Source organism: Acomys russatus, chromosome 30, assembly GCF_903995435.1.
Source record: "Acomys russatus chromosome 30, mAcoRus1.1, whole genome shotgun sequence".
NCBI lineage: Eukaryota > Metazoa > Chordata > Mammalia > Rodentia > Muridae > Acomys > Acomys russatus.
Genome location: NC_067166.1, coordinates 17,979,372 through 17,995,206, shown reverse-complemented (window position 1 = coordinate 17,995,206; position 15,835 = coordinate 17,979,372). Strand labels below are relative to the sequence as shown.

The 15,835-nt window shown below is 40.6% G+C and overlaps 1 protein-coding gene across 1 annotated transcript in view; it reads right to left on the bottom strand.

The window, feature by feature from the left end:
- The window catches only part of Ankrd31 (ankyrin repeat domain 31), a 140,384-nt gene that overhangs the window by 1,391 nt on the left and 123,158 nt on the right, over positions 1-15,835 (bottom strand). The window contains exon 23 of the mRNA XM_051172275.1: positions 9,940-10,042. Coding sequence (XP_051028232.1) covers positions 9,940-10,042 — 103 coding nt within the window. The remainder of the gene's footprint in view (positions 1-9,939; positions 10,043-15,835) is intronic.

The window sequence follows — 15,835 nt, the reverse complement described above, 5'->3', positions numbered from 1 at the left end:
GGCTAGGCCTAAGATCACCGAGACAGAGGATGACCCTGCACTTGTGATGCCCTTGCCTTAATCGCCTGAGTGGTAGGATCACAAGCATGCATCACTATACCAGGCTTATGGGATTAGAGCTTAGAAGTTGAAAGGTGGAAACTTCATATTTAGTCATGCAGTTTGAATGCTAGATAAAGGCTGCAGACCCCACCCCGGCCTTTATTGACATGTACACATCAATAAAATCCCATTTTCAGAGGCTTAAGTCACTCTAACTGTTACTTACAGACTGAGGTGAGAGCTTAGTCAGTGAAGCACTCACTTGTCTTGCAATTAAGACCTAAGCTTGATTCCCCAGAATGCAGGAAAAAAAGGAAAAAGAAATACCGCAGAGGCTGGAGAGATAGCTCAGAGGGTAAGAACACTGGCTACTCTTCCAGAGGTCCTGAGTTCAATTCCCAGCAACCACGTGGTAGCACACAACAATCTATAATGTGATCTAATGCCCTTTTCTGTCATGCAGGCGTACATGCAGGCACAGTACTGTATATATAATAAATAAGTCTTAAAAAAAAAAAAAAGAAAGAAAAAGAAATGAGGAAAGCACAGCTTAGAGGGCAATGGTGCATATTTGTGACATCTACTGACAGGTGGATCCCTGAGGCTCACTGGCCACCCAGCTAAGCTTTGTTGGCAAGTTCTGGGGCAATGAGACCTTATTGAAAAAACAAAACAAGACAAAAAAACCAGGCAGAGCTGGGCGTGGTGGCGCATGCCTTTAATCCCAGCACTCGGGAGGCAGAGGCAGACGGATAGATGTGAGTTCGAGGCCAGCCTGACCTACAAAACGAGTCCAGGACAGCCAAGATTACATAGAGAAACCCTGTCTTGAAAAACAAACAAACAAAAAAACCAGGCAGAAAGTGAGTCCAGGATGGCCAAGGCTACACAGAGAAACCCTGTCTCGAAAAACCAAAAAAAAAAAAAAAAAAAAAAAACCAGGCAGATAACAACTGAAGAACAAGTTGTGTTCTGACTGGCACATGTGCATGTACATTCCCTGACACCCGTTACTATAATTAAATACTTTTTACAATTTAAAATGTTCCATATATAAATATATCTCCATATTAACTGGAGAGGGCAAAAAGTCCTTGTGCATACAGATAAGCACTGGAGAAGCCAGAAAAGTTAGACTTGCAGGCATCCTTCAAAGAAAGGAGCTGTTTAGCCTGTCCTCTTAGAATGCTGGGAGTGGATGTAGTTTACAACCTGGTGACCCTAGGCTGTCTGATGAATTAGCTTCCACCTTTATCTCCCAGAATTTATGTTTTACTTACGCCTTTTCTCCTAAACTATGAATACTACTTCTAGATCATAAAATCCATCCTTGTAAGAGATGTCATTTGTACTTTACAACAGCCTAAGTAATTTCTATGCTACCTTAGGGTCAGGCCAATCCTGACTCCCACAGGCATTTTTACCTCAGTCATTCTCCCTAAACCCTTATCTTGAGCAATGTTTCTAAGTCAATAAGAACCCATTTTATGGATGAAAGAGTTTCAATGAAACATGTCTTGAGCTTTGTTGTACTCACCAGAGCTGAAACAACTGGTAACTAAAACCTTTTTTCCAAAATTTTACTATACTTAAATATGGCAAAAAAATATATGAGCTGATGTCAGACTCTGGAAGTCTTGGCCCAGCACTGGTTACCTAGTCACCCTTCCCTCACCAGACTGTTTCCCTGCAGTGACCTCCCACAATGAATAGCTGTGGTTTTCACAGATCTCCCGCTGAACTAATGGGCTTGGTAATGCTACTGTAACTGGGACTGTGGGCATGGACCACCACACCCTGTTTTCAGAAACGAAGTGTTCCATGAGAGTTGGGGACAAGAGAAATTGCTGAGGCTAAACCCACAACAATAAGGCTCCTACTACCTGCTTTTACCTCCGTAAGATACTGTACCTCATTTACTGAACCCATCCATGACCGTTTATTTCTAATTTACACTTTATTTCAGCCATGTGCAAATACTGTAGGATTGCTACTTGTGAGCAAAGTGCGTAGGTTGAGGGTGTGTACATCACATGTCAGACCCTTCTGCCAGTGTCTATCTACAGCCTCTTTTACACGACCGATATATGAATATCCATGATGCCTGCTTTCTCCTCTACATCCTTACTGATACTGCACAGTATAAACTTTAAAGGCTTTCCTGCTCTGGCTATGCAAAATAAAACTATTGTTTTCACTGATACCTTCCTGATGACTGTCTAGCAGGAGCATCTTTCATCTGCTTTAAAATATCTAGAAGGTACCTAGGATGGAACCTATTAAATTCTGTTGGCAGTGACTGGTCAGATAGCAACCCAGAGTATGGTGCTAATTAGGTCAAGAATTTAATCTATATATGGATCAAAATTCTGCTTTCAAACTGCACTCCTCAGCTCGCCGGGCAGGACAGTGCGATGCTTAGGTGAGTGTGGTGCAGCAAGAGGGAGCAACGTGTTACACATCTTGCTAAAGGAGGCTCACAGCAGCACCAGCTCCACACTCAGGGGCAGTTTCAGAGACTCTGCCAATTGTTCCTAGTCTATGGACACTAGCTCTTTTGGGCCCTATGAAGCACAGTGGAATCTTTCCCGTCTTCTTCGTTTTAGTCTTACATGTTTGCACAAGACTATCCTTCTTGTGCAATATCCTTCTCTCCGTTTTTTTTTTTTACAATAACCAAGCTGAAAATGCTCAGATTGGCATGCACAATACATCCATGAACAGACTTATGCTTCCTCTCTCCAGTTCTTCTTGGTCTATAAGAAGAACGCCCCTTACTCAGCAGCAGGCGCACTCTGCTGTGAGGCACGACACCTTGTTTCATGAGCAGACCTTGCTTGTCATTCTTACCACTGATTCAGACAACACAGCTCCTGCACTCTTCACCCAGAGCACCACAGCAACTTCCATGGTCACAGGCTTCTCATAGAATGGGCACGTTTGCACTCATTGTGCACTGCAATGAGTTTCTGACAGCCAGTGGCTGGGGGGAAGGAGATATTTAATTTCATCTTGACATGGCTGTTGAGAGCTCAAGAGGTGTCAATGGAGGACAGGAGGGATGGCGAAAATCACCTGTCTGGGCTCCAGACTACCGAGTTTTGAGCTTTTACCCCTATGCATGGCTCAGCTGTGTCTGAAGTACTGGAGTTTTCTCCTGACTGCTTCACCTGCTTTTACTTCCCCAGCTAACCAACAAAAAACCTGGCCACATCTTAGCTGCTGAATTTGTTTCTGTGCTCTAATAATATTGCATATTTGTCTAGCACCTTTGATACTTAAATCTTTGTGCAAACATGTAAGAAAAACTTAGAAAGAATACAAAGTAGTTAGGTATCAGATTTTAAAATTTTAATAATTAACTCATTTGTAATACTCAATATAATGTTTTTAATATGAGCATTAACAAAAGCTTTCCAACTAATCCACTCTGTACTTTAACCTACTACCCTGACTAAGCTTTGGCCATGAGGAGAGAAGGAGACATGTCAGGGGACCCTGAGAAGGAAACATAAAAGATCTGCCTTGAAAAAGAATATAGTCCCACACTAGAGATTCTTACTTCAGCCCTGACGTTCCTTTGAGCAGTTGAAGGAAGAAATCAGATACTACACAGTAAATGCTGTGTCTTTTATTTTGTTCTGGTTCCACTAGGAATGCTACTAGTCACATAAAAAGATCTTAGAAAAGCCAAGCTGTTGTGATTGAGAGTAATATGAATTGACATGCAAAATACTAGTCCTAGGAATATCCCCGCTGCTCCACAGACATTCATGTAGTTCAACAATATCTGCTAGTCATTTTTCCTTCTGTAGCTGTCACAGTCTTGACTGTGGAGAGGACTATGTGGAATCATGTTCCGAGGTCTAGTTACATGAACTGAGTCAGACACTTCCTGCCTCTGAAGCATGAAAACAAGGAAGACTGGATGGGGAGGGGTGCTGCTTAAGCTCATATTTAACAATAGCACTTTGAGTATTATAAATAAACTATTAGATAAAGAAAAGAAAAAAAATCTCTCTTTCTCATCTTACATGTTTGTACAAACAATAAAGTACCAAAAATTGTTAAAAAAGAAATTCTGAGCTGGGCACCGTGGTGCATCCCTGTAATCCAGGCACTCTGGGAGGCGGAGCCTCTGAATTCGAGGCCAGCCTGATCTACAAACTGAGTCTAGAATAGCCAAGGAGGAGGAGGAAGAGGAGGAGGAGGAGAAGGAGGAAGAGGAGGAGGAGGAGGAGGAGGAAGAGGAGGAGAAATTCTGTCTCCGAATTTTTTTGTGACTAGAGAAAGGAAAAGGTAGGATCCTGAGAAATGATTTAGTCCCTTCTTGGGTCAGAAGTTGCATATCTTTTTTTTTTTTTAAGATTTATTTATTGATTATTTATACAGTGGGCTACATGTACATCTACAGGTCAGAAGAGGGCATCAGGTTACATTATAGATGGTTGTGAGCCACCATGTGGTTGCTGGGAATTGAACTTAGGACCTCTGGAAGAGCAGTCAGTGCTCTTAACCTCTGAGCCATCTCTCCAGCCCAGAAGTTGCATATCTTTACAATGACCAAAGCTGCCTTACTGATAGCTTCATGAAGGCAATCACCTGGTTGGGACGTAGGAACAGCTCATTCTCTCCCTCCACCTCCCCTGCCCCGCCTCCGAGACAGGGTTTCTTTATGTAGTCTTGGCTGTCCTAGACTTGCTTTGTAGACCAGGCTGGCCTTGAACTCACAGCAATCTGCCTCCCTCTGCCTCCTGAGTGCTGGGATTAAAGGCGTGCGCCACCACGCCCAGTGAAACAGCTTGTTCTTTAATTTTCATTTTTACTGAGGTACAATTCTTAAACAGGGTTGCTGGCATCTGAAGTCTATAAACAAATAGTAGCAAATGAATGTAGATGTTTGATGCTTCCTGCTGAGCCTCCTCTCCAACAAGGACTGTAAAGGTAAGGAATTATTACGTTTATGAATAGGGTAGGGCAGAACACATTTTCCTCAGGTAATAGTACCAGATGTTATGTATTCTACAAGTATGTTCAAACTGAATTGCTAGATTCACTAACTAGGCAAAATAATGTATATACATTTTTTGTTAACTAGTTACAAGAACTAATACTTCAGCAGGTATATTAATTTGGTTAGGTTGAAAGTAATTTTTATTTTTGGCTTCCCCCCGCCCCTAATGTTTTGATTGTTTCCACTTAATAGATCAAAAGTAAAAATCATCAGATTTGTTCTAACTCAGCTTCCTTTTGAAACTTCACTAATCTATCAGCTCTTTTCACTTAACCAATTTTACTTTTCTAGCTCTTAGATTTATTACTTATAAACCAGTCCCAATGCTCATATTTGCATATAGGGTCAATTCTAATTGTGAAAATTTAAACTTACATGTCTAGGATTTGTTTTTACAAGCCAAGCACTGCATTTCATTAGGATTATAAAATGAAACCTGGGTTACTCTGGGACTAGGTGGAAAGCACCATATTAGACTTATAGATGCATTTATTCTAATGAGCTCTATTTACTCCCAGCACTTCTTACATTTGGACTTTTGTTGTTTTCCCCTTCTATCAACTAACCAGCCACCTGACACCAACTGTATGTCTACTGTAGTTTGGTTCTTCAATGTCTTCCAAAGGCCTTTATATTGACAGTTTGACCCTCAGTGAGGGTGTTGAGAGGTGGTGGTGAGATCTTGAGTTAAGGAAGGCTCTCAGGTTATTAAAGATGTGCCCCTGCATACTGTGAGACCACACCCTCCTCTCTCTTTGGCTTTCTGGCTATGCTAGCCATGAGGTGAAAGGGGTTACCCACTGTTCTTGCTATAGCATACCTACTTTCCCACAGGCCTAAAGTAATTGATTACATCACTGGCCACTAGTGACTAATCCAATATTAGCTCTTGTCTTCCACAGAGTCTGGAAGACAGAGCTGAAGGTTCCAAGCTTCCAATGAAGGCTTGGTGTCTCTGGAGATCAGCCCCTATCCTGACGCTCTCATCTGGGAACCAAGACACTCTTATCATCCTTATCATTCGGGAAACTCCAAAGACGTAAGCAGCTCTGTGCTGGGGACACGAGACAAGACCCACATTCTTTCTATAATAGCTCAGAATGACAAATATAATTTAAACCATTAACAAAATGATCAACAATTATTTCAGCAGACAGCATGATGCTTGGTCTTCATTGTGGACTTTACAGGAGCAAGAGTTACCTAGACTGTGTCTATTATAGTGTTTACAGAGAGAATGACATTACCAGGGCTCTGGCCTAATGAATGGATTAAAACCTTGATGTGTTCATGATAGGACAGTGTTTCTGGGAGATGAGGAAAGAGTAGGAAGTCGGGCCTTGATAGAGGAAGCAGGCCATAGGGGTGTATTCTGGAATGGGGGTAAAGCTGAATCTTTCTCTGGCATCTTTGAATTTCCTGTTTCTTGCCCCTCATGAGACAAAGCAGATCCTTCTCCACATGCTCCTGCTACAGTGATGCTTTGCCTAAGCAAAGGGACCTGAGTATTTTAAATCAACCTAAGCCTTTCTCTCTCTCTCTGAGAGAGAGAGAGAGAGAGAGAGAGAGAGAGAGAGAGAGAGAGAGAGAGAGAGAGAGAGAGAGAGCGCTCTAAAATCTAATCCAAAGTTTCTTAAAATTATTGGGATTGAAGTATTTGATTTTAAATGTAAATTATTCAGGTTTTTGTGCATTTGATTAAATAGAAAAAGAACTCTGAATGTTACTATAAAGAAGCAAATGGTTTAATACATATAAAGTGACTTCTTAGTGGGTTGTAGAGAAGGCAAATCTTCATGCATATATATTCCAAGTAATGAATTAGGCTAAAGTAGTGTTAGTCATGATATCTGAGTGAGAAACTATGATTAAAACAATTAAAATAATTCAGAGTTGTCAATAAAGCTGAAACAAACACCCCGGTACTATTATGAAGCACGGCTCTTCCGTTGGGTTTTGGTTTCTAACTGCATAAAACAGAAACACCTGTGGCTCTATCACATGCACTTTTACAGAGAAAATGAGCAAAACAACAAGCAGCACTGAAACGAAGGGAACTCCATCTTTTCAAGTCATTTTTTACATTATCAGCAGATTAAGTACTATTTTATTATAATTTAGAAAAGCATGTTCTTGTTTTTTTCCTGGAAAAGCACACTCTGTTTCTAAAAGATAAACAAGACATCAAGTCTCCATGAAATATGTAATTAGTGTGTTATAATGATGTTCTAAAACACCTCAGACAATGTTCTTTCTCTTTGTTATATACGATCAGCTTAATATTGATGTGTTTTGAACATATTGGCACTTACTGACAGGAAACATAAATATATAAAATGGAATCCCACTTTTTGAGACAGGCTCTCACTGCATAGTCCAGTGTGGTGTTGAGTTTGCAGTCTCCTGCCTCGGCCTCCTGGGTGCTAGGATTATAGGTGTGCATCATCCTATCTGGGTTGGAAAAAGTCTTAAAACGGCCACATTAAGATTTTAAAATATTATTTTCATGACTTAAGATTCTCCTGATATCATGAGCCAAATGTGAAATACACACACACACACACACACACACACACACACACACACACGCACACACACACTCACACACACATGCATACATGTTCTGTAAAATGTTGCAGATGTCATCTGATTTTGTAAGTTTAGGAAGAAATGATGAACAAAGCTCAACATACTTCATGATTTTTCATGAAGAGGGAGAGGAAATACGACTGTGAATGTGAGCATTCTTTAATTTCTTGCTGAGAAATTGGAAAGGGCCATTACCCTTCACAATTAGAAACAGAAATTCAAGAAGAAACAGACGATACTAACTGGTCTTGCAAGATGGGCTAGTAGGTAAAGGTGCTGACGCTGAGGACTTGAGTTTGATTCTCTGAACCACATGGTAGATGGAGTGAATTGACTGCTGCAAGTTGTCATTGACCACCACATGCACACGGTGGCATGCATGTATGTGAACATGTGTGCACACGCACAAACATATAATAAATAAATGTTTAGAAAGAGGAAATATTAACTAACTAAAATTGTATTTACCATTTGTTGAATTCCTTACCTCAAATTCTATTATAGTTTTGAGATTTTGACATGGCTACTTATTAAAATCATCCAAATAATCCAGTTTTAAACAGAGTCCTTCCTTGGAATCATTTTCATACTTACAAACATTTATTCATAGAGTCAATGAATACTATTCAATGGATAGTTATTGGAAGCTTTGGTGTGGTGAATATTGGGGATTATAAGAAATACGAGCCTATAAAAAAAATCCCTTTGAACTGAAAGACCTCTTCAATCTCTCAGAAGAGAAAAGGCCATGTAACCAGCAATTATTTACAACAGAGTCCAGTGATGGTCTCACCCACAATGGGCTGGGTTCTTGCCTATTGACCATTAATTAAGAAAATGCCCTAGAGTCTTGCCTACAGCTTAATCACATGGAGGCATTTTCAAAATTAAGTTTCCCTCTTCTCAGATGACTTTAGCTTGTGTCAAACTTACATAAAACTAGCCAGCACAATATTTTTTGAGACAGGACCCTAAGGGTTCAGGTGGATTAAGAATACGTTAGGAAAGGGAGGCAGTTTGAATTATGTAGCTCTATTATCAGAAAAGTAATAATCCCAGGGAGCCCTGGGTAGGACAACAGGAAGCCCGTTTGGTTCTTGGCTGCATTCATCACAATAACATCATTTTCTACTGTGCAGCACTCTCTGCCTAGATTGTCCCTAACTGGCCTGATACAGGGGCACACCATAAAAGAGGGGCACTGTAGCAGAGGTGGGAAACGTAATGTTGCTTATATCTGATTTTCACGACTGTGTTTTTCTCTTTCACAATCAAGTCAAGTAAGATACTCATTTATGAGAACACATCTTCTTTAGTTTTTCAGGATAATATCTCCATTTGATAAGGAGTATTAACTTAATAACCAAAGATTCATTTTAGTGCAAGTTTTCAGAAAATATGTGAACATAACAAGTCTTTGTGAAGGAAAAGCACTCTTTCCTTTGTGTGATACTTTTTAAAAAACACTCAGCGATTTTAGAATAGATTCCCATAAAAGGATTAATTATAAAAGATGGTATCACCTAAAATGTTTCCTAGAAGCAACTGTGGCTAGGACAATAAACTAAAACAAATATTACTGGGGGCATAGAGAACCTAAAACCTTTGATCACTACTGTGGGAATGTAAAATGGTTCTGATGCTATGGAAAACAGTTTGGCTAGTCTTCAAGAAATAAAATCTAGAGTTATACTATACAATAAACCAATTTCATTCCGAGCTATGTAGCTATAATAATCTAGGACAACTAATCAAACAACTAAATGTGTATGCGTAGCCATCAACAGCATCGTTCACAGCACCTCAGAAGTGGAACAGCTCACATGCTCAAATGATGAATGAATAAACTGTGGCATACTCACGGGATAGAGCCACAAAAGAGAACAAAGTACAAGCGCATGTTACAATATGGATAAATCCTCAGAACCACTGGGCTGAATAAAAGCTAGGTACAGGAATGCATTATTCCACTTCTATGATATATTCAGAAGAGCACATCCATCCAGAGAGAAAGAAACTCCTAGGGACTGGAGGATGTAGAGATTGGAGAGTAATTGCTGGACAGGTAAAGAAGTCTTTGGAGGCAACAACAGCATTTTGAAGCTACACAGGGGTAGTATTGCACAACACTGCAAATATACTAAATGCCACTAGATATTTATGCTAAAATGGCTAATCATAATGACTAATTATGAATTTCATCTAATTGGAGAAAAAGAAGTAGCACTTTCCAGTGGACTAGGCTTGGGTACGTATGCCCCATAACTAAGAACTAGCTGTTGGGCTGCATTTACCTGGGAGGCAAGGCTGATGCTGCTGAGGTGCGTTTTGTGGTTCTGCATAAACAGGGGCTTCTTCAGAAACATACTTCAAAAGTTCCTTCCCAAGGTATGTTACCTGGAAAAATTTAAAAATGGAATTTAAAAATCATACATTTCGTAAGAGACAAATACACTCATTTCCTAAAAATCTGTGATTTTTGTAAGCAATTTGTTTAATAATACTACAGATCACAGCCAAGTCTAACCTTGTATAAAAATATTTTGTTGGAAATATTGTTATGTTCATCTATTTACCATCTCTGGCTGCTTTGGGACTAGGTGAGAATTAAATTCTTGTGGCAGAAATCATGCATTAGTGAAGCCCGCACTACAATTTACTACCTGCACCTGTACAGAAAAAACCTCTCAGCCTTTGTTTCTCATTAATACCACATGGCCACCAGCGATTAACCTAGCACCTGCTGCTTTGTAACTTAAAACCAAACATTACAATAAAAGCAAACCATAAAAGAGATGGTACTTTGCAAGAAATGAGATACCTAACTGATCACATTAATAACATTTAAGAGCTGGGTGTGGAGGTGCACGCCTTTAATCCCAGCACTCAGGAGGCAGAGGCAGGCAGATCTCTGTGAGTTCAAGGCCAGCCTGGTCTACAGTGTGAGTCCAAGACAGCCAAGGCTACAGAGAGATAACCCTGTCTCAAAACGACAAAACAAACAGAAAAGCAATCAGAAAATATGCTGAATAAAAAAAATTTTTTTTAATTATGTCATTAATTTTTAGATGTTAAATAAACTAGATCTTGCAGTTCCTCCAAAGTTTCTGACAGAACAGAGAGGCGTTAGTGGCGATAGAACACAGTAAACATTGACACGTGTGCTTCTGAGACTCGCTGGTGACCTATCTTTAGTAAAGACTTGTAAATTAATAAAAACTTTGTCCAGCTAACCCCAGCAAATCCTTATAAAACCAGAATAAAATGTGCTTTACTACAATCTGAGTACCAGAAAACAGATTTTAGAAATTTGCTTTTTATTTATTTATTTATTTATTTTTGAAATTTGCTTTTTAAATACATGTCTTTGGCACCACTTTTGTGTTCATGCCCTCAGAGGTCAGAGGAGGCCATTGGATCTCTTAGACCTAGAATCATAGACTGTGTGAGCTGGCATGTGGGTGAAGGTTTCTTTTTAAGTTCACAGTAGTACAAAAGACTTTCTAAGAATATATTTTAAGAGGTTCGGAACACAGGGCAGAAAGTCCTATCAAAGGACAGTAGCTGCTCTCTAGGGAAATGCTGATGCAGGTGAATCTACTTCTTCACCATCCTGGTACCAGGCTGCCAACACTTCAGTAAGAGAAAGCCCTCAAACTACTCCTTCCTTCCTTCTATACTGAACTCCAGTAGAAGCTGAGTTCACTGGATGGCTCCATGAAGACACTGTGACATTTACTTATTAAGGGAATCCGTGCAATTTTTCTCTCTTTCTATAATCTTGACCCAAGTCTTGATATTCCTAACTATTCTAACTATGGTGGATAGAAGTGTTTTTATAAACTAATTCTCCTCCCTCTCTCCATTTATGTGTGTATACAGGTATGCACTTAGCATGCATGTATATTGGCCATGGGGAGCATAGAGAAAACTCAACGATAAGTCCAAAAGAATGAATTTGTATGATGGAAATTCAGTGAGGCATCTGGATAAAAAGTATGCGTGCAGGAGTGAGCTGCCTAGCACTCTGTCAGTAAACACCTACAAATGGCAGCCTACTCTTCATTTGTATCTGTCCACTGCTGGGCACTCGCTCAGGCTACCATTCCTACCATTCTTACGATTTTCATATGACAACTGACTCATACAAAGACACTTTCCTGTCCCATCAAGAACTAACCGTGGCAGATCCTGATTTTTTTCTTTTTTTAAGATTGGATGAGATCAGGCATGTTCAGGGTGGTTTTATGAAAACTAGCCCCACCCTCTTTTGCTGCACATAATAGACTACAGGATCTTTTGAGTGCAAAAAAATCTGTTTGTTTTAAAAAGATTTATTTATTATTATGTATACAGTATTCTGCCTGCATGTATATCTGCAGCCCTTCAGAGTACCAGATCACATTCTAGATGGTTGTGAGCCACCATGTGGTTGCTGGGAATTGAACTCAGGACCTCTGGAGGAGCAGTCAGTGCCCTTAACCTCTGAGCCGTTTCTCCAGGCCCCTGTTTGTTTTTTTAATGTGGGTCTCCCTTGCGCCATTGTTACAAATGTAGAAAATGGCATACAGAGCATCAGGAAAACATGATTCTGGTACTTACTAGCCATGACACAATTTGGGTCACTTAATATCCTAAAACTCTATTTTCACATCCATAACGAGGCATGATAGTTGATCTACCTGCCTCATGAAGTTTTTTGTACAAAAGTGCACACTGCTGTACCAGTCTCAGCTCATGTCAGAAGGCTAGTTGTCTAGCAGTCTGTAGTTTAGACATAATAAAGATGAAATGATCAAGATTTTCATTCCAAGTCAGCACACCAAAATCACGTGGACAACTTTTAGAAAAACACTGCTACCTGGGACTAGTGAGATGCCTCAGTAGTAAAGGCTCTTGCTGTGTAAGCCTGGCAACCCGAGTTTGATTGCCAGAGCTTACATAAAGCTGGGAAAATCAACTCCATAAAGCTGTCTCTGACTCCCATGTGCTGTGGCAAGTGTCCTTCCTCTACAAATATGAATTTAAAAAAATTCAAATATAGCTATCTGGTTCCTGGTAAAACCATCAGATCAGAAACCGTGGAGCTGGGGTCCAATAGGCGTTGGCAGTTTTTAATTTTTGTTTGTTTTGTTTTTGAGACAAGGTCTAGCTGTATAGCGTTTGTTACCCTGGGACTCGGGTAGATCAGGTAGAGCTGGAATTAATGAAAATCTACTTGCCTTTGCATCTGAAGTGCTAGGATTAAAGATGTGATCCATCATACCTGGCCCCTGGTAGTTTTAAAGTGCTTTTAATGTATTGCTATCATAAAAACTATTGTTCTGGTCATAATTTATAAAGAATAAATGAACCAGGGACTAGGTTGATCCTGTCTCTCGCCTAAAGATGACTCTGCCCATTGGAATGAGCACTAGCAGCTAAGAGGTGGCGGTGGCAGCGGCAGTGATGCCCAATGGGAGTAAGCATCAGGACTCTGTGTAGGATGCTGTGCAGCAGCCCACGCTCTGGATGGGAGGTATGAAGCAACTGTCTAGTGGCTCTGTTACACTGTGGGATGCAGAGCAAGTCCTAGTGTTTTGGTATTTGTGGTGGCCAGCAAATCATCCCTGGCTGTATACCACTACCATTCTCAGAACTAGTCAGCAGTAATATTACATTTATGAACATAGAAAAAACCCCTTTGTATCTAGAAGTGACTGTGACTTTAGGAGTTCCCCTAAAACCCCAAGAAGCAGGTTTTTCTGGGAAACTGTTATAAAGAAGTCATGTTTCTTAGCCTTGAGCATTTACTAAACATGCACGAATGACCTGTAGGAAGTGTTGAAGCTCTACTTTTTTTCCTTTTTACGAGTCTTTAAAAATTAATCTAAAATAATTAATCTAAGGCTGCTCATAATCTGGATAAATACCTCACACCAGCGCTGTCCTGTTTCTAGTGCCCACTCTTGCATCTACTTCACCATCACACAGGTGCTAAACCACAAGACTAGCTTATGCTGCTAATAGAAACTACCAGAAGCATGATGATATATAAATGAGTCACTAGTATAGCTGAAGAGCTGTATGTAGCAGCCAGTTAGACAAAGGCAGAAAATGCAGTAGTTCCAATAGAGTGGGCAAAGTCAGTCCTCACCGGGTACACTGTAACATGAGCATCCCGAAGTCAGAAGACCAAAGCCAACAATCTGCCAGACTCAGGAGAAGAGGAAAGATTCTGTGTTATCAAAGACTATAAGCTATCACAATTTAAAAAATATTACAATGAAAGGGATTATTAAGATATAATTGGTAACAGTTAAAATGAATTATGCATTCATGAGAAGGACGTGGCAAAAAGACTAAGGATAAACTGAAAGTAGATACCATGGAGATTCCCAGGGGAGGAAAAAAAAAAGAAAAAGTCAACCCTTCAGTGAAGAGGGACAGGCAGACAGATTACATAACATACAAAATCCAAACTAAGCTGACACAACTGAAGGAACTAACACAGTACCAGAACTACTCCCATAAAGATCTAACACAGTGGTCCTCAACCTTCCTAATGCTGCGACACTTTAAAACAGTTTCTTATATTGTGGTGATCCCCAACCATAAATTATTTCATTGCTACTTTATAACTGGAATTTTGCTACCATTATGAATCATAATGCAAATACTTGATATGCAGGATATCTGATATGTGACCCTCAAGAGGGCTGGTTGAGACCCACAGGGTGAGAACCAGTGGGAAGAATGCAAAGTTGGGGGCACAGCAGGAGCTAGAGCTAGGTTGGAGCAAACAGAGAAGCCCTTGTTAACGTGTGCTCTGAGGCTTACTAAAGAGGCTAGCGGAGTTTAGGAGTATCTCCTATTCTTTGAAATCATAATGGAGGTGTCTTGGATAAGGTTTCTCTTGCGGGAATGAAACATGACCAAAAGGCAAGTTAGGGAGAAAAAGGTTTATTTCTTTACACTTCCATATCACTGTTCATCATCAAAGGAAGTTGTTGGGCCTGTCCTCAGTCATTTCCTGATGCAGGGCATGGCTGGCATACACCACCCTGGACCCTGAACTTTCCAGCCCAGGGGCAGGGGCTTCCCCTCCTCGTTCATTCTACAATCCAGCCATTATGATCCCTTCTCTCTTCTCTAGCTCACACTCTCTTCCTTCTTTCTGCGTTTCCTCTCTTCTCTCTCCCTCTCCTTCTCGCTCTCTCTTCTCTTTGCATGTGCTTTTCTCTCTCCTCCCTCCCCCTGCATGGTGGCCAAGAGCTGCTCCCATTAAACCTGTATTTATATACTTTAACTTGTCTTGCAGCAGCTCATCAGACACGTTTCAAGCACGTTTATCATTTGGTGCATGTGACCAAGGGAGCTGAGCTCTATCCAGCCCAGAGAGCCAGGCCAAATGGACACACGAGAGGCCTCTCCTTTTCTTCATCTTTCTCACTGACCTAAATTGTGGACAAACAGAGACCTAGAGAGTTGATTGCCCCATTTTGCCTAGACAAAGTAAGGTCGGCCAGTCTCCCAAGTTCCTCTTCCACAGAAAGGCCTCTCAGATTTGCTTGGCCTCACAACCTAAGAGAGATGCTGCCCTGGGACATTGTGTCTTTAATGGAGCCATTGAAATGACTGGAGCCCATTGGGATGGCCATCTAGGTACTGGGTAGCCTCTGTCATTTACTTGCTGCTATAATTTATTCTTCTCAGGTCTCTGATGGGCTTGAAGACTAAACCAGTGAAAAAAGTAACTTTTTATTTATGACTCCTTTATCTGAAAAGACCTTACTTTATTGTCCCCAGTAATCAACCAACTGTCTCATAGTGAATGAAAAATGCTTCAGATTTCTTTCCCTCACTACGCTACTGTTCAGTAGAGATTACAAATAACGGTGATGCTCACATATCTAACATTTATATTTTTGTAAACTTAAATTCTTGTTAGCTTCAGGAATCCACAGGTCAAATGTACTGTCGATCAACAGCCTGATCCCCTGGTTTTGGGACTCTCCCTACCCCAAAGGCCAAGACCATGGGCCTAGGAGTTTCAAATACACGCCCAAGGGGGAAACCCCTTTTTCTACCTAAGCTCCTTTAGCTTTCTCTTCTGCCTCTAACATATATATGTCCCAGCATCCTGCCAGGTCCAGGTGCTTCCTCAGGAGCCGCATCCAGAACATAGGTGCTCTGGCCTAAACCTCAGAC